Below are 22,294 nucleotides of genomic sequence, written 5' to 3'. Positions count from 1 at the left end.
GTTTAAAAATTTTTTTAGAGACAGGGGTCCCTCTATGTTGCCCAGGCTGGTATCTGGTGATTCCCATGCGCAGCCAGGTTTGAGGATCACTGGCTTATATTCTCCTCCCCCTGGTTTCCGCCTTCACCTTCAGGTGATGGTAACCACCATCCTCAAATACGGGTAGTGCACGGACGGATTCTTTGCCTCCATCCTTCCGTATTTCAAGGAGTAGCGACGTTTGCTGTTTATCTCCCGCCGGCCACAAGGGGGCACCAGAGAAAAACACAGTCTCCCTTCGCGCTGAAGGAGGCGAGGCCCTTGCGACGCTCCGTCGTCGGGCTCGTTGCTGGCGCAACCAGGGCGGAAACTGCCGGCGTTGCTGTAGCGCCTCTGGAAATTACACTGCGGAACTCGCCTGACCACTTCGTGCCTGCGGGAACTCGGGCCGGGGGACTCTCGGGAAACTCCGAGACTCAGATAAATGTGAGTCGGGGGGTTGGACTCGGCCGGATCCGGAGTTAGGGCAGGGGCCCGCAGGCGGCCCGCGCGGGCGGGAACCGGGGCGGCAGTCCACGTACGCCAGCTCAGGGCGCCTCCGGGGTCCTCACTCTGCTCCCGACGTGCCGTGACCCCCTTTGTTGCACGTGCATGTTCAGGTCGAGAGAGGGATGAGACGTGTTCGGGAAGCAGCCCAGCTTGTGGGTGGCCAATCCGGGATCGGAATCTTAGACTTTTGACTCTTGATGCAAAGATAGATCCACTGGCGGCTTTACGGGGCGGGGAAAAAAGTATGTGAAGCTTGCCACGGTCTCGAGACCGAGGTCACACGTTAGCAGCTTGCCGGCTACATTTGTACCACAGATGCAGAGTGTTTGCCCCCAAACCTGGAGGACCTCGAGTATGAGATTCTTGGCGTGGACCAGGCTTTTTCATTCATTCGACAGGCGTTCCTACCCAGGCACTGCATCGACCCTGCACTCGAGGACAGCTTTTGAGGCAGGGGAATTGGTGCCTGGAGTGAGACTGCTCTCTGCTTTCAGGGCTCCAGATGTATCCCTACATTGCTCAGGCAGTTCCTCTCTCTAGCTCTCAGCTTCTTCATCTGCAGGGTGAAAGGTCTGTCCTCCATGGTAGCCCAAAATACTTCCGAGTGTTGTATCAGGCGAGGTCCCTCCCCGGGGGCTGCCAGAGCCGGGGCAGGTTGGTCCCAACAGGCAGCCCCTCGCAGTGTAGAGAACCGTGGGCTCTGGTCTCAGATGGACATGAATTAGGAACCCAGCTTGTTTATTTCCTTTACTTCCTGGCTCTGTGATCCTGAGCAAATCACTTCACCTCTTCGAACTTAAAGCGAGGTGATTGTAAGAATGAAAAAAAGTCGTATGTATTGACTGCTTGGCACGTACATGTGTTCCTTACATTATTGTCTCTGTTTAAGTAGAGCGTAAATGCCCCCGATGTGCCTAGTCTAGCAATCTTAGGACAATCCCTGTGTCTGTCTGTTGTGTCCCACAGCTGGGTGCATGCAGTCCAGAATTTTTGATGTTTTAGTTTTTTTTTGAGACAGAGTCTCACTGTCGCCCAGGCTGAGTGCAGTGGTGCTATCGTGGCTCGCTGCAGCCTTGACGTCCTGGGCTCAAGCAGTCCTCCTGCCTCAGCCTCCTGAGTAGCTGGGATTACAGACGTGCCACCACTCCTAGCTAATTTTTGATTTTTTGTCGAGATGAGGTCTCATGATGTGGCTGGTCTCCAACTCCTGGCCTCAAGTGATCCTCCTGCCTCAGCCACCCAAAGTGTTGGCATTACAGGCGTGAGCCACCGCATCTGGCTAAGGTTTATTGTTTGTTTTGTTTTGAGACGAAGTCTTGCACTGTCGCCTAGGCTGGAGTGCAGTGGCACGATCTTGGCTCACTGCAACCTCCACCTCCTGGGTTCAGGCGATTCTCCTGCCTCAGCCTCCCAAGGAGCTGGGATTACAGATGCCCACCAGCATGCCTGGCTAATTTTTGTATTTTTAGTAGAAACAGGATTTCACTATGTTGGCCTGACTGTCTTGAACTCCTGACCTTCCAAAGTGCTGGAATTACAGGCGTGAGCCACCGCACCTAGCCTAAGGTGTATTTAAATTGGTAATTTGCAGCACTAGTGGCAGATCATTTTTAAAAATGCTGGTGCTTGGGCCCCACTAAGTTTTTTGATTGAATTAGTTTGGAGTGGGGCTCAGGCATGTCTTTTTTTTTTTTTTTTTTCTTTTAAGTTCCACCCAGTGATTTCACTGTGCAGCCAAGGGGCGGTGACCACTCGTTAAAGGGATGAGGCCAAGCTGGTGAGGGTTCCTGGGGTTTGCAGTGGCTCACTTTCCTCCCATTACTGTTCTCAGATGGCACTCCCCACGCTGCCGTCCTACTGGTGCAGCCAGCAGCGCCTGAATCAGCAGTTAGCACGACAGCGGGAGCAGGAGGCCCGGCTTCGGCAGCAATGGGAGCAGAACAGCCGTTACTTCAGGGTGTCTGACATCTGTAGCTCCAAACAGGCAGAATGGAGCTCTAAAACCTCCTACCAGCGGAGGTAATTTTGCGGTAACTGCCGATTGTATGGAGGTGGGGGCTACTTGCCGGTCAGGGGATCAGGCCTTAAGGATTTAGGGAGAGCAGGATTTCTAGGATTTGCCAGGCAGCATGAATTACCTGCATGGTGATGTTTTTCCAGCTGGAAGTGGAAAAAAAGATCATCAGTGCAGCCATACATTGGCATTGAAGAAGATAAAATGATGCAGAAGAATATGATAGAATTTGGAAGCCTGCTTGTAACCCCTTATCCCCAGAGAGAGCCACAGTTAACAGTCTCGCAGGTATCTTTCCATGCTTTTACCCACTGATATTTGTGCTTAAACACACGCACAAAAAACTGCTTTTATAGAAATACATGTAAACACATGGAGGCCAAAAGCATAGGCTTTGAAGTCAGATAGACCTAGATGGAAATCCTGACGGTGTCTCTTGTTGAATGTATGAGCTTTGCTTTCCTCATCAGTCAAGTAGGGCTACAGCAGACGTATGCTGTAGGATTTATGTGGTGGATAATATATACATTATTTATACATTTATACATTTTCTTTTTGCAAAAACAAGATTTTCTCTTAGGCATACTATTCTGTGACCTGCTGTCTTCACTTTGGCTGGGGACACATTCCTGTATCATCATGACACATCTACTACCTCAGCCTCTTTTACCTACACAGCAGAGCAGAGCACGCTCCCTGTGGCTGTAGCATGATTGATTCAGGCAGGCCCCCTTTCACCCAGCATGCACGCCTATCAGCGTCAGAAGATGAAGGAAGAGAAGAGGAAGAGTCTGGAGGCCCGACGGGAGAAGCTCAGGCAGCTCATGCGGGAGGAGCAGGACCTCCTGGCCGGAGAACTGGAGGAGCTGAGGCTGAGCATGAACTTGCACGAAAGAAGAATCCGGGAGCAGCACGGGAAGCTGAAATCGGCCAGAGAAGAGCAGAGGAAACTGGTAACTTCCCAGAGGCCTTCAGGAGGCTGTGGAGCAGGAGTGCCCCCAGCCTGAGTGTGTCGTACATATAGGGCCATTCCTGGCTGCTCAGGTCTGATGAGAGGCCTGTTAACTCCAGAGCCAGCAGGAAAGGAGCTTATGTCCTTGTGCAGGGACTGGGTTATGGATCAGTTAGCTGTATTCTCTTTAGCCCCTTCAATCATTACATCTGAGTGCTTTTCCTTTCAGTTCTGTGGGCCCATAGAGATCTGGGACTAATCTGTTTTACCTTCCAAAGTAGTTATGTGAAACAGTGAGCCCTGATCTGTGCTTTTCAGCCTGCTGTATTATTTTGAGACCCCCTAGATAGGACCTCTGTGTAGCATCAGATTTTGGTTCCCTTTTGTCACCATTGCAGGAGTCATTTGGTAGTGCCATGTGGTTCTCAGAGCTGTGCATGTGAAGCACAAGGGTTTGAACAGTGGGTGCAGTGACAGTGTGAGTGGAGGCACTCATAGCCTGAGCTGACTTCCACTGTGTGTCATCCAAAACGTGAATGGATTTGAAAACTGACATCAGGCTTTCCATTTTGTGTTTTCTTGATAGATTGCTGAACAACTTTTGTATGAACACTGGAAAAAGAACAACCCGAAACTTCGAGAGGTGAAAATCAGAGACCTCCATTGATTTGCCTAAGTAGATGAAATCATGTTTCCAGACATTTTTTTTTTTTTTTTTTTTAACACGTATCTTGTACTGGGTTGAAACAGAGGAGGGAACCTTGAGCCACCTGAAAAGAGCGCCAGGCAGAAGATCTGGCACAGGCTGCACTGAGCGGTTCATTCAGTTGTTGAACAAATGTTGATTGAACCTCTGCTGCCTGTTCTACCAGGTGGGGGCATGGAGATTAGACGTGGTTTCTGCTGTCTCCAGCACGGGAAACAGTGGATAGCTCGTTACCGGGCAGGATGCAGGGCGCTGGGCCAGCCTGAGAGGATGATCATGGGCCAGCACACTCAACTCTGGAGGGGTCGGGGAGGCTTCCCAGAGGAGTTCCTGGGGTGGAAGAGTTTGAAGGGATGTATGTGTGTAGAGGTGAGGAAAGGATGTTCTAGGTTGATGTGACTGTGAGAACCAGGCCTGAGATTTGAGAGCAGAGTGAGCCCCGGGAGCTGAAAGTGTCTGGGTGAGGCTAGGATGTCAGATAGGGAGAACCCGAAGAAATGACGCTGGCGAGGCAGACGGTGCCAGACGCCATAAGAGCTTGTGTGACCTTCCTCTGAAGGTGCTGGGGGCGGCACACAGGATCCCGGCTGCATTTCAGAGAGAGCCGTCTGGCAGCAGTGTGCCAGCTGGCAGGGAGGGGTGCTGCGACAGCCCAGCTGGGGGATGGTGAAGGCCTGAACTGGGCTGGCAGGGGAGAGGAGGACAAACTGCAGGAGAGGGGGTGGCCTCTTGGCTTGGTGGCCTTGTTCAGTGGAGATTTGACTGTAGGGAGATCATCCCTCACCGTTACTCATTTATTTTCAACTTACAGTGTTTGTATACATTTGGTGCCTTCACGTGATTCATAGTTAACATTTAGAAATCGCCAGTCACTACATAATGGAACATCTAGTGCTTTTGTGTAGTGTGCACTAATCTGTGGGGGGACTCCTTAGCCCTGTTGGCTTCGGTGGAATCATCCAGAGCCGTTAAATCAGAAAAGTTTATTCAGAACATTCAAGTTAGTTGCCTGCGTTCACAGCTGTAAGTTGGGAAAGATTATTGTAAAACTTTTTTGTAGAGACAGGGTCTCCCTATGTTGCTCCGGCTGGTCTTGAACCTGGGCTCAAGTGATCCTCCCACCTCAGCCTCCCGAGTAGCTGAGGCTACAGGTGGGTGCCTCCATATCCGGCTAATTTTATAAACAGTTTCCCAGACAAAAGATTTGGATTGAATGTTGTGATCCATTTTCTAATCCAGGAGATTCTCTGTGCTCGAATCTCTTACTAACAATCCTAAACTTGTTGCACCCACTGGCGCATCACTTGCTACAGGGAGTACATTTTCCATCTGCTCTGCAGAGCAAGCTTTGGGGAGCCAGACACAGGGTTGAGTCTTCTCCTCACCCAGCTGTCTCCCAGGGCCTGGCATGCAGGAGACCAACCCACGGTAGCCTTCGAAATTGTATTTCCATCTCAGCGTCCAGCTTAACCCCAGGGCTAGTGGGAAGGAAGTCTCTGTTACTTTGTACCCGCTCCGGAGATTGATGTAGGAGCTCCTGGTCATTTGGTCTTCTGATTGACTTGCATTCACACTGTACATGTTGAAGTCGCCCCACGCTCTCTACTGGATGCCTGTGAGGAGATTCACACCCTCCCCCTTCCATCCTCAGGTGGAGCTGGACCTTCACCAGAAGCATGTGGTAAACTCTTGGGAAATGCAGAAAGAAGAAAAAAAACAGGTGTGGTGTGCGGCTCTGGGAATAGCCCCGCATTCTGCTGTGCATGACTGTTGGCGTCTTTGCATTCCTTTACCATTTTCAGCGTCAGTGACTCCAGTTAAGGAGTATAGTATACTCTTTCTCAGTTTACTTGACACATGTGAAAACTGAACGTTTGCTCTTACACATACCAGAATCCTATGTGATAATTCTCAGGGCAGAATAAGGCCAGGTGACCAGGACTGGGAGGTGGCAAGTAGAGTATGCGTCTTCTTTTTTTCTTTTGGAGGCAGGGTCTTGCTCTGTCACCCAGGCTGGCGTGCAGTGGTGCAATTCATAGCTCACTGCAGCCTCGACCAGCTGGGCTCAAGCAGTCCTCCTAACTCGGCTTCCTGAGTAGCTAGGACCACATGTATGCACCACTGTGCCCAGCTAATTTTTTAGTTTTTATAGAGATGGGGTCTTGTTCTGTTGCCCAGGCTGGTCTGGCCTCCTGGCCTTAAAAGATTCTCCCACCTCGGCCTCTCAAAGGGCTGGGATTAAAGGCATGGGCCACAGGGTCCAGCTAGAACATGTGTCTTTAAGGGCGTTTTTGTCGCTCTTTTTTTGTTTTGTTTTGTTTTGTTTTGTTTTTTTGAGACGGAGTCTCGCTTCTGTCGCCCAGGCTGGAGTGCAGTGGCCTGATCTCAGCTCACTGCAAGCTCCGCCTCCCGGGTTCACGCCGTTCTCCTGCCTCAGCCTCTCAAGTAGCTGGGACTACAGGCGCCCGCCACCTCGCCCGGCTAGTTTTTGGTATTTTTTTAGTAGAGACGGAGTTTCACCGTGTTAGCCAGGATGGTCTCGATCTCCTGACCTCGTGATCTGCCCGTCTCGGCCTCCCAAAGTGCTGGGATTACAGGCTTGAGCCACCGTGCCCGGCCTTTGTCGCTCTTTTGATGAAATTTGTATCATAAACTCGCAGCCGTGGCTTCCAGTAGCCCTTTGGGGTTGAGCTTCCACACCTCCGTGCACTGGTCACTTTGCTGCCTGGTTCATTTTAGAAAGTGTTTTGTTGAGTGGGGAGGAAACCCAACATTATCAAGCCGCTCCCTGACTTGGTCTCTGAGGGCATTGTCATTTGGGATTCAGACAGGATCTGCCTGGGCCCTGTGGCCTGCAGAATGGCGGCAGGAAGCTGGGTTTTTGTTGGCTTACAGTACAGATACTGACCTCCTGTGTTCATTTGATCCTTTGTAGCAAGAAGCCACCGCAGAGCAAGAGAACAAACGGTACGAAAATGAATATGAAAGGGCCCGAAGGGAGGCACTAGAACGGATGAAAGCCGAAGAGGAGAGGAGGCAGCTGGAGGACAAGCTCCAGGCCGAGGCGCTGCTGCAGCAGATGGAGGAGCTGAAACTGAAGGAAGTGGAGGTGGGCACAAGCCCCTGTCGGCCATGACCTCCTCCACAGCTGCTCGTTAGTGTGAGATGGGCCCTTGAGGGGCTGCCCTGAGAAGAGCCATAGCAGGGCTGAGGTTCCGCAACGGGCGGCAGCAGCCGGCTTCTCCCGCTCCCACACATCCCCTTCCGCCTCCTGCTTTCCCAGCCTCCACATTTGCGTGCCTGGATTCCAGAACGTTAACAACACGGAGCCAGTAGCTGTTCTCTTAGAGGTGCTTAGCGGCCTGCTGTTGGAGAACCTTCTTAGAATCTGGATTTTCCAGTGCACTGAGTAGGCACGATTTAGTCGGGTGGTCTGGCACCCAGCTCTCCATGGGGAGCAGGTTTCGGGTCTCGAGGCATAACTGAGGGTTTTTGGTCCAGGAGCTGTTTTTGGAGAACATGGCACAGTTTCCTTGAAAGAATTAGATCTTTCTATTTAGATGAGGGAGGCCCATCTCCTGTGACCCCTCCCCTTGCCCAGGCCATGATTCAGGAACTACATCCTTAGTGCCTACTACTTATTCTAGGTGCTGAGCCCTGGGTTGGGAACTAGAGGTAGAGCCTGACCGAGGCCCACAGTCCTGACCTCCTGGTGGGGGCTGTGTCAGGGGGAGGACAGTTGTTAAGTTACAGTAAGTGTGGACCAGTGCAGGATCCTGTGGGAGTTTAGAGTTTGGGGCTTAGAAAGGCCCTTGCAGGAAATGGCTCAGATGAGATGGGATGAGTAAGTGAGTGGTGGGAGGGGATCGTGACCACCTGCGTGGCCAGGCCACCATTGTGTAGTGTCTGCGAGAAGTGGAGATGGAGAATGAAGGAAGATCTGATTCCCACGATCTCAGATCTCGGTCGAGCTTACTCTCATCATCACCACAGGCGACCAAACTAAAGAAGGAGCAGGAGAATCTGTTGAAGCAGCGGTGGGAGCTGGAGAGGCTGGAGGAAGAGCGGAAGCAGATGGAAGCCTTCCGGCAGAAGGCAGAGCTGGGGTGTGTGTCAGAGGGCCCCCCACTCTTCCCAGGCGGGTGGGCTTCTTGCTTTTTCAGACTTGCATTCGTGTTGCTGAAACCATAAAGTAGACACCCTGGTCAGCAGTTGTCTAACTACTATTTCATTCTTTCTGAGATACTGAAGGCAGCACACATTTGATTCTCCTTCAGGCGCTTCTTGAGACATCAGTATAACGCTCAACTCAACAGACGCACACAGCAGATCCAAGAGGAGTTGGTAAGTCTGAAGAGACAGCCTGACATCTTTCTTACCCTCTTTTGAAAAAAAAGTCTTCCATTGCTTAGTATATGAGTGTATTCTCATAAGAATGAAAAGACAGTGAGGGGTTGGGGGAAAGGGGAGATGTTGGTCAAAGGGTACATCCCTCAGGAGATCCAGGAATAGTGTCCAACATGTTGACCACAGCTGATGATACCTTATTGTATTCTTGAAATTTGCTAAGAGAGTCAATCTTAAGTGTTGTCACCAGAAAAACCAACTGTGAGATGATGGATATGTTAATTAGCTTGACCGTAAGGATCCTTTGCCAGCATAGATGGATAGATACAGATATCAAAACATCAAATTGTTTTTCAGTAAACATGTTACTTAACAGCCCAACACAAAGTGAGATCACCCCCTTGACCAGTGCCTGCAATCTCTGTCCTCAGAGGTGTCTGTTTGGTGCACATCTTTCTAGATATATTTACATACAGAGAGGTGGAGGTTTGTTTTTGTTTTTGTATTTTTGTATTTAAATCTAATTGAGGTTGCATTCCTCAACATCTTCAATTAACACTAAATCTCTAATTTTTAAAAAGATGCACGGTGCCTCACGCCTGTAATCCCAGCACTTTGAGAGGCCGAGGCAGGCGGATCACCTGAGGTCAGAAGTTTGAGGCCAGCCTGAATGACATGGTGAAACCCTATCTCTGCTAAAAATACAAAAACTAGCTGGGCATGGCCAGGCATGGTGGCTCACGCCTGTAATCCCAGCGCTTTGGGAGGCCAAGGCAGGCGGATCACCTGAGGTCAGGAGTTTGAGACCAGCCTGACCAACATGGTGTAACCCCGTCTCTACTAAAAAATACAAGAATTAGCCGGGCGTGATGGCAGGCGCCTTAATCCCAGCTACTTGGGAGGCAGAGGCAGGACAATCGTTTGAACCCGGGAGGCGGAGGTTGCAGTAAGCTAAGATCGAGCCATTGCACTCAAACCTGGGGGACAAGAGCGAGACTTCTCTCAAAACAACAACAAAAACTAGCTGGGCATGGTGGTGCCTGCCTGTAATCCCAGCTACTTGGGGGGTTGAGACAGGATAATTGTTTGAACCCAGGAGGTGGAGGTTGCAGTGAGCCGAGTTCGCACCACTGTGCTCAGGCCTGGGCAACAGAGTGAGACTCTGTCTCAAAAAGAACAAACAAAAAAAGGTCATTATGCTTAGATTGAACCTGTTCTTTTCAAATAGCTCCTTCATATTCCTAAGTACTTTGATGAGCTCCCTTGCAGTGAGGGGGACAGACCCAGCATGGGGCACAGTGGCACAGGTGGTCCTGGTGTGCAGCTGTTTTTCATGGGGTCTTGCTCTATTGTCCAGGCTGGAGTGCAGTGGCATCATCACGGCTCACTGCAGCCTCGACCTCCCGGGCTCAAGCCATCCTCCCACCTCAGCCTCTTGAGTAGCTGGGACCATAGGTGTGCATCACCATGCTTTGTAGAGATGGGGTCTTGCTACATTGCCCAGGCTGGTCTTGAACTCCTAGGCCCAAGTGATCCTCCCACCTCAGCCTCTGAAAGTGCTGGGATTGCAGGCATGAGCCCCGGTGCCCAGCCTCCTGCATTCTTTTAATGCTTCCATTATGTCTACGTGCATAGTAGCTAATTCCCCACCAAGGAGCATTATGGTTGTTTCTGGTTTTTCCCTCTTATATAAAAGCTGCAATGAGTGTTTTGCACCTTTGTGTCACTGTGGTCTTTATTCTTACAAGTGGAATTTTTGCCAAGTTGTATTCCAAAAAGTTGTGCAACCAGGTGTGTCTGAGGGGATGTGGTGGTGGCAGAGTCTCCCTTTAGCCAGAGGGAAGCTCCTAGACCTGTGCGGTGTCTGAACCACCCCTCGTGGTTATCCCCGGTCTGTTCCAGAAATAATTCAGCATCTTCCCAGCTCTGTCTTGAGAACACTGTGTAGGATCACTAATGTCTGTGTAGAAAGGAAAGGGAGGGCAGGCCCCTCTGTAGGCTCTCACTGCAGAAGGACTCTGTCCAGCCCAGCCACATGCCACCCTCTGCTTCCTCTAGGAGGCAGACAGGCGGATCCTGCAGGCCCTGCTTGAGAAGGAGAACGAGAGCCAGCGCCTCAACCTGGCCAGGCGGGAGCAAGCTGTGGCCGATGCGGCCTGGATGAAGCAGGCCATTGAGGAGCAGCTGCAACTGGAGCGGGCGCGGGAGGCAGAGCTGCAGGTGCTGATGAGGTGAGTGGCGGCCACTGACTGGGCCAGACGCTCCTGGCCTGCACTCTGGTACCTTGAAATGCCCCATGGGTCACCTGTTACTAAAATAACTATTGGCTGGGCGTGGAGGCTCACACCTGTAATCCCAGCGCTTTGAGAGGCCAAGGCAGGTGGATCGCTTGAGCCTAAGAGTTCGAGATCAGCCTGGGCAACATGGCAAAACCCCAGTATCTACCAAAAATACACAAATTGGCCAGGCGTGGTTGTTCATACCTGTAGTCCCAGCTATTTGGGAGGCTAAATGGGAGAATCACTTGAGCCTAGGAGGTTGAGGCTCTGATTAGCCATGATTGCACCACTGCACTTCAGCCTGGGTGACAGAGCAGGACTCTGTCTCAAAAAAAAAAAAAAAAAAAAAAGAAGAAGAAATACCTGTGTATGTTGTCCATCATTCCTGAGGAGCACATCTTCATAATGGACCTGGCCTCTGGGGGTGTTTCCCTTGTATTATCTGAGGTGGAAATCATTAAGGTTTAGAGTAACGTTGTATTCATCTGAAATCTGAGAGATTTGGAAGGAAATTCTTTGTTTTTGTTTTTTTGAGATGGAGTTTTGCTCTGTCACCCAGGCTGGGGTGCAGTGGCGTGATCTCGGCTCATTGCAACCTCTGCCTTCTGGGTTCAAACAATTCTCTGCCTCAGCCTCCCGAGTAGCTGGGATTACAGGTGCCTGCCACCACACCTGGGTAATTTTTGCATTTTTAGTAGAGACAGGGTTTCACCATCTTGGCCAGGCTGGTCTCGAACTCCTGACCTTGTGATCCGCCCACCTTGGCCTCCCAAAGTGCTGGGATTATAGGCATGAGCCACCATGCCCAGCCAGAAGGAAGTTCTTAGAGAGATGTTGAATGCTGCTTAGGTATATAAAACTGAGTTTGGGTCCTAAAGATTAAACTAGTAGATTGAAATCATTGAATAATAAGTAGCATACATTGAGCACTTACTGCATGCTGGACATTGTGCCAAGTGCTTTATAGGCCTTATCTTACTGAGTCCTGACTTCCAGCCAAGTGGTGGCTTGTGAGACACGGAGACTCGAAGAGGTCACTTGGTCCAGGGTGAGCTATCAATGACACAGGCGCATGGTGGCAGGGCTCAGGCCCAGGCAGCGCCCTGCTTCTCTCCAGGTCCTGATGGTTTCATTCATCTTTGTGTTAAACAGCCACGGTGTAAGTCGCCCCAGTTGCTTTTTATAAGGAGATGGGGGCATTAAAAAGGTAACTTGAAATACTTCCAACACGGCGGCTCACACTTGTAATCCCAGCGCTTTGGGAGGCAAAGGCAGGTAGATCACTTGAGGTCAGGAGTTCAAGACCAGCCTGACCAACATAGTGAAACCCCATCTCTACTAAAAATACAAGAATTAGCTGGCCATGGTGATGCACGCCTGTAATCCCAGCTACTCAGGAGGCTGAGGGACTAGAATCACTTGAACCTGGGAGGTGGAGGTTGCAGTGGGCCTAGATTCGTACCACTGCACTCTAGCGTGGGCAACAGAGTGAGACCCATCTCAAAAATAAAAAAGTAAAAAACTTTCAACAGTACTTTCCATGGATGCTGTCCTTAATTGTAATCTTTTCAAAGTGTGTGCGGATGTTTATCTGCAGGGTGGCCCTGCAGAAGCCGTGTGCCCTGCAGCCCTGTCTGTTCTGTAGCTTGCTTCCTGTCAGGGCCGGGAGGAGCCTGCTGTCCCTTTTGTGTTTGTCCAGGGAGGAGGCCAAGGAGATGTGGGAAAAGAGAGAGGCAGAGTGGGCCCGAGAGCGCAGCGCACGGGACAAACTGATGAGCGAGGTAATCCCAGCTGCGGCGATGTGGACCGGCTGTTGGGTCCTGGGCAGGTGTCTGGAAGTCCATGGTCAGTCACCCTGCCACATGCTCTGGGAACCGTCTTCTCTGGTCATTTTAAGTGGGCTTTAAAAATCATTGAACAAGTAATATGAGTTTAGTAGAAAAGAATTCAAAGTACAGAAAGTAGAAATGGAAAAAAGTCCCCCAGAGCCCATCCTGTCGCAGCCATAGCTGCTTCGTCCATCTGTTCTTCTGTTTCTATGCCTGACATTTTTTCTACATGTATTTCTTACTGTCTTGTGCTATTTGGCTTCAAGCATTGTGACATGCTGTTACATCTTTATAAACGCCACGTCAGGGGCTGTATGGCGGACTGTCCTCCGTCACCTGCTGTCTTTCCATTCCCTCTAATGGGTGTGCTGTTTTTCTAATTGGAAGCCATTCTGAGAAACGCTGCCGAGAGCCTCTTGGTGCCTGAGGCTCTTCCCACGCGTTTCCCTGCCCGGGGTAGACGACGGCCGTGAACTGGAGGACATAACTGCTTTCCTGGTCAGTGTGTACACTGTGTGTGGAAGACACACCCCAAGCGCAGGGAAATCTGGGAGAAGAGAGTGCCTTATCCATGGGCTGAAAGCTGTTGTAAAGTGGTTTTGAATGAGAAACTCTATGTTGTGTCTGGTAGTATGCTGTATTTTGGAATCCACAGGAAATCGGGTCCCGATTTGGTGATGTTTTGCTCTTGTAAATACTAAGAATTCTTTTTTTTTTTTTTTTTTTTTTTTTGAGACGGAGTCTTGCTCTCTCGCCCAGGCTGGAGTGCAGTGGCCGGATCTCAGCTCACTGCAAGCTCCGCCTCCCGGGTTCATGCTATTCTCCTGCCTCAGCCTCCGGAGTAGCTGGGACTACAGGCGCCCGTCACATCGCCCGGCTAGTTTTTTTTTGTATTTTTTAGTAGAGACGGGGTTTCACCGTGTTAGCCAGGATGGTCTCGATCTCCTGACCTCGTGATCCGCCCGTCTCGGCCTCCCAAAGTGCTGGGATTACAGGCTTGAGCCACCGCGCCCGGCCAATACTAAGAATTCTCCAATGCCTTTTGATGTTCCTCCTGATGGCGACCACTTTCTGTCCCCCCAGCCCTGCAGCGTCACTGTGGTGAGTGTCAGGTGGCTTCTTGCTCCTGACTGTGGCCTGGGCTGGAGTTGAGGTGTCACACGGCTCTGGGGCCAGGTCTCAAACACAGCAGGTTCAAAAGGTTAGAGGATCACCCCGGCTCCGCCTCTGGTCATCTGTGTGGCTTGTGGCTCTCTTGTTTTTGGAACCCTCTGATAGGAGGGAGACTCACTTTGTTGCTGCAAAGTTTCTGTGTCCCTGGGGAGAGCGCTGCATCCCGTCTCCTTTGATTTCTTTGGCACTCAGCTGTCTCTCCATAATACACAGTCTGGATACATTTTGTGTGTGTTGGGGTGCAAGGGAAATGCGTCTTGTATACTGGCAGGCGTGGCCGGCATGAGAGCGAATCCTGTAGTCTGGCTCTGCCTCTGTCTGCGCACTTGGGCCTGAGGCCCAAGGATGAGGCTGGGCCTTGCTGTAGCTGCAGCCTGTCCAAGGCTTGTGGAACCAGGATCTGTTAGGGTCAGCCTCAAAGCTGCCCTTTTCTTTCTGCCGAGGTTAGGTTCTGACAGGGAGGCAACAGCAAATACAAGAGAAGATTGAACAGAACCGACGGGCACAAGAGGAATCCCTGAAACACAGGGAGCAACTTATTCAAAATCTCGAGGAGGCGAGAAAATCAGCTCGTCGCGAGAAAGAGGAGAGTGAAGAACTGAAATCGGCCAGGAAGCAGGAGCTGGAAGCCCAGGTGGGGCTGAGCCCGAGGGCAGGAGGCAGTGGGCCTGCTGTGGGTCTCGCATCATCCTGGGACAGGGTTCAGAGGCCCTGGACTGCCTGGCAGGGCTTGCGTGCATTTGAGAACACAGTGCCCCCTTTCCATCCCAGCTGCAGTCCTCATGCTCTTGACTGTGGCTTCTTTCCCTCCATATCCTCCATGTCGTATGGGTGAGGCCGGCACTGCTGTCTGTTCTCTTTACTCTGTCTGCTTCTGCAAATAGTTGGCTTCCTGGGGGCCACAGTTCTCTCTTCATTTCAGTCCTTGATACATAAGACAGAACAGTCGTCCAAACACCTGGCCACATGCCGAGCTTTTCACGAGGTACATGCCACGCGTATAGCCTCCAGCTTTCCAGAAGTTACACGCTACACATACAGCCTCTCCAGCTTTGCATGAGGTACATGCCATGTGTAAAGCCTTTCCAGCTTTCTACGAGGTACACGCCATCCATACAGCCTCTCCAGCTTTCCACGAGGTACACGCCACGCGTGTAGCCTTTCTAGCTTTCTACGAGGTACATGCCATGTGTACAGCCTTTCAAGTCCCGTGTGCTCCCTTCCGTTCCTTGGCACCTGCATTGCTATTGCTCAGCTGGATTCTCCAGTCTGGGTAGGACCGCAGGCTTACCCTCCTCATCAGAGGCGGGGCTCTGCCCTGTGGGCCTTGTCTCGGGGGGTGACTTTGCTCTTGGCACCCAGGTTGCAGAACGTCGGCTGCAGGCATGGGAAGCAGACCAGCAGGAGGAGGAGGAAGAGGAGGAGGCCCGGCGGGTCGAGCAACTCTCAGATGCCCTGCTGCAGCAGGAGGCAAAGACTATGGCCAAGCAGGGCTACCGGCCCAAGGTAGGAAGTCTGCCAGGAGACAGGCCAACACCGGCAAGACATACTCTGCCCAGCCCCTGCTCCCCTGGGCCTGCTCATCGCCCTGCGATGACTCTGCTCTCTGGCCATCCGGGTTATTCCTTGTTCCTCTTCTCTTGTATTCCTCTTTTCCCTGACCAGCAGGGAGCCCTGACACAGGGGCTGTTCCAGTCCTTGGTTGGGCCTCAAACCTTGAAGTGATTTTGCTCTGGCCTCTGCCTACGAAGCTGCATGCCTGTCCACCCTCTTTGGGCAATCTAAGAAGAGCTGTGGCCACAGCTGCTGAGAGGGGTCAGAGCAGTAGGTCTAGGCTCCAACTGCTGAGACAGCAAAGCCGGGTGAACAGGAGACCGGCCCCCCTCCTCCTCTCCCTCCCTACCGCCCTCCTCCCTTCCCTCCCTCCTGTGGATGTCCTTCTCCTCCCCTCCCTCCCTCCTGTGGGTATCCTTCTCCTCCCCTCCCTCCCTCCTGTGGGTGTCCTCCTCCTCCCCTCCCTCCCTCCTGTGGGTATCCTCCTCCTCCCCTCCCTCCCTCCTGTGGGTGTCCTTCTCCTCCGCTCCCTCCCTCCTGTGGGTGTCCTTCTCCTCCCCTCCCTCCCTCCTGTGGGTGTCCTCCTCCTCCCCTCCCTCCCTCCTGTGGGTGTCCACCTCCTCCCCTCCCTCCCTCCTGTGGGTGTCCTTCTCCTCCCCTCCCTCCCTCCTGTGGGTATCCTTCTCCTCCCCTCCCTCCCTCCTGTGGGTATCCTCCTCCTCCCCTCCCTCCCTCCTGTGGGTGTCCTTCTCCTCCCCTCCCTCCCTCCTGTGGGTGTCCTTCTCCTCCCCTCCCTCCCTCCTGTGGGTGTCCTCCTCCTCCCCTCCCTCCCTCCTGTGGGTGTCCTCCTCCTCCCCTCCCTCCCTCCTGTGGGTGTCCTTCTCCTCCCCTCCCTCCCTCCTGTGGGTGTCCTTCTCCTCCCCTCCCTCCCTCCTGTGGGTGTCCTCCTCCTCCCCTGCCTCCCTCCTGTGGGTGTCCTTCTCCTCCCCTTCCTCCCTCCTGTGGGTATCCTCCTCCTCCCCTCCCTCCCTCCTGTGGGTGTCCACCTCCTCCCCTCCCTCCCTCCTGTGGGTGTCCTCCTCCTCCCCTCCCTCCCTCCTGTGGGTGTCCTCCTCCTCCCCTCCCTCCCTCCTGTGGGTGTCCACCTCCTCCCCTCCCTCCCTCCTGTGGGTGTCCTCCTCCTCCCCTGCCTCCCTCCTGTGGGTGTCCTCCTCCTCCCCTCCCTCCCTCCTGTGGGTGTCCTCCTCCTCCCCTGCCTCCCTCCTGTGGGTGTCCACCTCCTCCCCTGCCTCCCTCCTGTGGGTGTCCTCCTCCTCCCCTGCCTCCCTCCTGTGGGTGTCCTCCTCCTCCCCTCCCTCCCTCCTGTGGGTGTCCACCTCCTCCCCTCCCTCCCTCCTGTGGGTGTCCACCTCCTCCCCTCCCTCCCTCCTGTGGGTGTCCTCCTCCTCCCCTGCCTCCCTCCTGTGGATGTCCTCCTCCTCCCCTCCCTCCCACTTGTGGGTGTCCTCCTCCTCCCCTCCCCTTCCTCCCTCCTGTAGGGTCCTCCTCCCCTCCCCTCCCTCCCTCCCCTCCCTGCCGTGTATGTATCTGTTTCTCTGCCTCTCCGTGTCTTTGTTCCTGGACCTCTCTTCACGGCACCATGGGGAGCACAGAGAAGCAAATGCTGCCTCCCCTGCCCTGAGGAAGCTGATGACTGAAGCACCCCCGCTGTTGGTTGTCCCCTCTGCCCTCCTTTACCCGGGGCCACCCTGACCTCCTGGTGCCTGGAGTGCATTCCCCAGGACACATGCTGCAGAATGAGGGCTGGCTCCCTCGTGGTCCGATGACACTGGGAAACGGAGTGAAACAGAATTAGAGCAGGCGTTTGCCGTAGGCCACTTGCCCTCATACACTGACTCTCACAGGCACAGGGAGCAGCATTTCCTAAACCCACTTGGCCATGGATCAATGAGAGTGTCAGGGTCAGGGTTTCACAGATCATATGTGAAAGTGTTTCTTAGGGCTAGTACTCAAAACTAAAAAGTTAGCAAGTGCCTCATTTATGGCTTAGGGTCAGACTTTCTCAGCTGGAAATGAAACAGCTGTTTATATTGTTCTTTTAGCTTGTAGTTAAAACAAGGCTAATTCCTCATGCTCCAGATACTGCTGATCTGATCACTCTTATGTTTTCTTTTCTCAGCCTTACGGACATCCAAAAATTGCTTGGAACTGACTTCATGGGTACCATAAGCACAGAGAACAAGGGATGCTGAGGCTTCTGATCCCAGCCGCCAGGCAGTCTTACAGGGCTCTGTTACAGTCGGTGCCCGGGGCACTGTCGGGCGGCTCAACAGTGCCTGCTCAGGTTCATCATTGAAAGCATCCAGGGTTTGGCCAGACATTAGGTGTTGTGGTCTGCAGCACCTGGTGAGAGGCCCTTTCATGCCTTTCTTACCCAAGCAAGGGTCTTTGATGGGCACGTGTTTACGGCGCTCCTGCATAGTCTTGTAATATATTAACAGTCGCATCAACTCAAGGTCAATACTAAGAGCCACAGGTGGTACCTGTGATGGGGCACGTGGTTTCCTGTTGTCTCACCTTTAATTGTCAACCTCCAGTGTTGACTGTAGAAATGTGAGGAAAGCTTTTCAGTTTTTAAAATTGCCATTTAAACTTAGTCTGTTAAAACCACCCTAGAGGTCCTGGTGCAGTGGATTTCAGAGTTTATTAATTTTGTGGTCCCAAAAGGATTACATCTTTTGTATTCCGGAAGAAAAGAACTGTGAACAAATTAGAACCCTGGAACAGTCTGACGTCTGTGGACGCATTCCAGAAAGTGGCAAGAGATGAGTCTTTCCTCCTTCAGGAAGCATTTCGGTAGAATTTCCATAGAGCATTGTCTGTGAGTGACTGATCCCAACATGTATGTTACCAAGCCCCAAAAGGAACCTCAAGCTGGGTGTGGTGGCACGTGCCTGTAGTCCCAGCTACTCGGGAGGCTGCGGCAAGAGGATTGCTTGAGCCCAGGAGTTCGAGTCCAACCTGGGCAAAAGAGTGAGACCCCATCTCTAAAACCAAAAAGGTACCTTAGAAGGTCACCTGGTTGGCTAACCTTTTAAAGGCAGGGGTGTGACACGTGGGGCCTCTAGTGTCTTGGGAATGTCTTGGCTACACGTAGCCTTCTGGGATATATGTGCCCAGAGGGAGAAGCACTGAACCTGAAGAAACTAGATGAGACTCGGAACCACAGACCGGCCAGAAATCCCTCCCACCATTATATGAGTGTGATACAGGTTGCCATTCATTTCTACAAACAGGAACAAGTTCCTAGCAGCGATAATATTATGACTTGTATTTTTACTATACTCTTCCTCTGAGGTTTAGTTTTCATCACATTGTTTTCAAGATTCCACATCTCCGTAAATTACAGCTAATTATAGGGCATTGTTCCATGGTTATTAAAAACCAGAGTTTATTAAAAATCCTGAGTCTAAGGGCTGCCTTATCTTTCACTTCCATTGTGCTGTAGAAACAGATTGAGCTGCAAACCATGTCCTTCATCTCTTGTTCATTTTCTTGCAACTCTTTGGCTCTGATCACCTGAGCAGCGCGTTCATCACGCATGCTCTCTCTTGCGTTCCTCGTTTCAGATTCCAGTAATTGTGAAATAAAAGCCTGCTTCGACAGCATGGCTTCCCGGCTTTGTTATGGATTCTCTGATTGACTGCTGTAAAGTGCATTGTTGGTGACAGGCTTTTTACTGATTTAATCCACATCTCCCACATACAGGCTTGGCTGTTTTCTATGACTGATCACATTTTATAGGTTATATTCATTTTTCTTAGGAAAATAGTTTCTCCCTTCTTTCTATTGGAACCTCAGTGAACTGAATTTAAACTTTTTTTTTTGAAACAGGGCTTTGTTCTGGCACCCAGGCTGGAGTGTAGCAGCGCAATCTCAGCTCACTGCAACCTCCACCTCCCAGGTTCAAGTGATCCTCCCACTTCAGCCTCCCCAGTAGCTGGAACTACAGGTGTGTGCCACCAGTCCTGACTAATTTAGTAGAGGCAGGGCTCTTGCCATGTTGCCCAAGCTGGTCTCGAACTCCTGGGCTCAAGTGATCCTCCTGTCTCAGCCTCTCAAAAGTGCTAGGATTACAGGCATGAGCCACCATTCCTGGCTTGAATTTTTTTCTTTTCTTTTCTTTTTTTTTTTGATACGGAGTCTCACTCTTGTTGCCTAGGCTGCAGTGCAATGGTGTGATCTCGGCCCACCGCAGCCTCTGCCTCCTGGGTTTAAGTGGTTCACCTGCCTCTGCCTCCTGAGTAGCTGGGATTACAGGCATGAGCCACCACACCTGGCCAATTTTGTATTTTTAGTAGAGACAAGGTTTCTCCATGTTGGTCAGGCTGGTCTGGAACTTCTGATTTCAAGTGATCCACCTTCCTCCTCTGTCTCCCAAAGTGCTGGGATTAGAGGCGTGAGCCACCACGCCCAGCCTAATTTTTTGTTTTTGAAGCCTGGTAGTAATCATTAGCATTAAAATTATGTTACACTGGTTCACTGCCCTAATTAAATGTTTCTGCTCTGCAGTGGTCAAAAATAATTTGTTTTCTAAACTTAAAGTTTCCACTGTCTTACTATTTCTACTGTGGCCCATACACCTCTGGGCCCAGAGTATTTGCGTTTTGTATTTTTATTGTATTGTAGTTACCGATACCTATATGGGTTTTATTGTATTGTAGTTACCGATACCTATATGGGTTTTATTGTTGCTAAGCACCTTTTTCTACTGACTCGAAGTAAGTAGTTTCTAGGTTATTCTTCGGCAGATTCTTCTACAAAGGTCCATTCCTTCAGTACAGATGGTGCTGAAACCACTGCTAGGAGATACTTCTTGCACTGATACAGAAGTGATAACTTGGCTGGGCACAGTGGCTCACGCCTGTAATCCCAACAATTTGGGAGGCCAAGGCGGGCAGATCACAAGGTCAGTAGTTCAAGACCATCCTGGTCAACATAGTGAAACCCTGTCTCTACTAAAATACAAAAGGTTAGCCGGGCATGGTGGCGCTTGCCTATAGTCCCAGCTACTCGGGAGGCCGAGGCAGGGGAATTGCTTCAGCTGGGAGGTGGGGGTTGCAGTGAGCCGAGATCATGCCACTGCATTCCAGCCGAGGCGACAGAGCAAGACCCCATCTCAACAACAACAAAAAACCCTCGCTTTCTGCTCCTCGTTCAGCACATTCTCTCTAGGGAAGGTACTAGGCCTGGGAAGTCACAGCTGACCACGAACAAGAGTCAGACGCTGGAATCAGACACACGGATGAGCAGACCTCACTGGCAGACACAGCCAGTGTGTCTCTCATGGGGCTGAAGAGATATTTGTGCAACACATACAGTCTATACATCCATCTTTATGGATATGATTTTTTCATCGGGGTTTTTAGGTAGTTTTTGGTGTTCATAAAATAGAGCAATCATTTAAAAGATATTGTAAAGCCTTTAAAAACATTGGCCTTAGCAGTTCTTGATGACCTCGACTGAATTCAGCCATGATGCTCTGTGGAGTTGGATTTTAGGGAACTGATGTTACATTGTAATGTCTTCCTTTTAGAGGGATGTTCACTTGATGCCTTAATATCACTCAGAACACAGTGTCTACCCCAAAGGATACATCCCTGGTTTTTTCAGCAGGTAGCTGGAGTTTTTTTACCGCCCTGGTAGCTGTAAATTCACTATCATTTGTTTGTTCATGGTCACTTGTTTGGTTTTCGGTATTTTTGTATTAAAATGGAGTTGCTGGAATCCTCCATGCGCATAACTTCCAGTGCCGGCATTCCAGGTGATCTCCAGCAGAATGACTGGAAATGGGCCACTTTCCACATTACAGCCATCAGGCTCACGATGGAAAAGCCTGGATTTGTGTCAGGACGCTGCCTTGACGCTGCCCTAGAGCTGTTTTTCTCATTTTCTCCCAGTTAACTGATCTAAACACTGCAGCTCCCTTTTCTTCATTTCCCCTAAACACCCCCTCCTCCATTTCCATCTAGAAACGCTTATGGTAGGAGGCTGGCGGGCGGGGGTGCCCCGTGTGAGGGTGCTCAAGCTGTGTGGCACTGCAGTTCCTGCCGCTGACTCCTGGCTCCTGAGACAAACCAAGCATCTGGCCCTAAGTAGCTGGCCACCGATGCTGGCTTCCAGCTCACATGTACAGCTCTTGATCCATCGGGGTTGCTGATACACATGGGGTTCTGTGGGTACTTTGCAGTTACTGTGGCCTCTGCTGGTCATAATGGAGCAGTGCTAGTTTTCTGGGCCCAGGGCTCACCACACAGGCCCTCCTAGGTGATGTGAGCCAGGCCTCTGCCTTCTGTTGCCATCCTCACGTCAGTAACACCTGGCTCTGCAGCTCTAGTCCAGATTCTGATGTCCCTACCACTTTGACATCTCCACGGTGTCTCAAAGGCGCCTCAAGCTCAACGTAGCCAAGACTAATGAGTGATCTCCCCCAGACCCCCATCAGAAAACCCCAGACACATCTAGCCCTTCTCCAGTGTTCTCAGATAAGTGCCTGGTGATGCCATCTATTCTGACAGTTGATTATGCCTTAGACCGAGAGCACTGGGTCCTGCTGGCCTCCTGAACCTGTGGCCATCCACTTTGCTTTCACGTCCACCCTTCTTGTCACCAAACCAGCCCATTTTTTCCTTCATTGTACAGAGATCATTTACAAACACACACCTGAAATGAGAATCGTCCACCTTCTTCAGTGGCTGCTGCATTTAGTACCAAGAACCAAATCTTTCCCTGGTCTACAAGACCCTGTCCTGACCGGCCCTGCAGAACTTTCTGGAAATGTACTGCTCTGCCTTCTGACCCAGGAGATGGAAATACCAGATTGGTACAAAGATGTTGTTCACAGCATTAGTA

The 22,294-nt window shown here is 51.3% G+C and overlaps 1 protein-coding gene across 2 annotated transcripts; it reads left to right on the top strand.

Moving 5' to 3' along the window:
* The first annotated feature begins 308 nt into the window (after positions 1-308).
* TCHP (trichoplein keratin filament binding) lies at positions 309-19,050 on the top strand. Of its 2 annotated transcripts, XM_010379427.2 has the most exons (13): positions 309-465; positions 2,360-2,547; positions 3,285-3,495; positions 4,081-4,137; positions 5,852-5,920; positions 7,136-7,309; positions 8,194-8,306; positions 8,478-8,544; positions 10,606-10,778; positions 12,526-12,607; positions 14,277-14,462; positions 15,191-15,334; positions 17,562-19,050. In XM_010379427.2, the coding sequence occupies exons 2-13, from the start codon at positions 2,360-2,362 to the stop codon at positions 17,592-17,594; spliced, it is 1,497 nt and encodes a 498-aa protein (XP_010377729.1). In that variant the 5' UTR covers positions 309-465; the 3' UTR covers positions 17,595-19,050. The 2 variants fall into 2 exon arrangements, with proteins under 2 accessions (XP_010377729.1, XP_030795523.1); XM_030939663.1 differs by lacking the exons at positions 309-465; positions 2,360-2,547 and adding an exon at positions 2,714-2,830.
* Positions 19,051-22,294: the final 3,244 nt, after the last annotated feature.

The sequence above is a fragment of the Rhinopithecus roxellana genome, chromosome 10, assembly GCF_007565055.1.
Source record: "Rhinopithecus roxellana isolate Shanxi Qingling chromosome 10, ASM756505v1, whole genome shotgun sequence".
Classification (NCBI taxonomy): Eukaryota; Metazoa; Chordata; class Mammalia; order Primates; family Cercopithecidae; genus Rhinopithecus; species Rhinopithecus roxellana.
The sequence above is the reverse complement of the archived record's forward strand: the minus strand, read 5'-3'. Positions and strand labels throughout refer to the sequence as shown.

Bases quoted from the DNA above. Each gene is read 5' to 3' on its own strand.
- TCHP (XM_010379427.2), top strand. From the start codon at position 2,360: ATGGCACTCCCCACGCTGCCGTCCTACTGGTGCAGCCAGCAGCGCCTG. The intron at 2,548-3,284 runs GTAATTTTGCGG...CCTTTCACCCAG, and splicing joins AAAACCTCCTACCAGCGGAG to CATGCACGCCTATCAGCGTC. The intron at 14,463-15,190 runs GTGGGGCTGAGC...CTTGGCACCCAG, and splicing joins AGCAGGAGCTGGAAGCCCAG to GTTGCAGAACGTCGGCTGCA.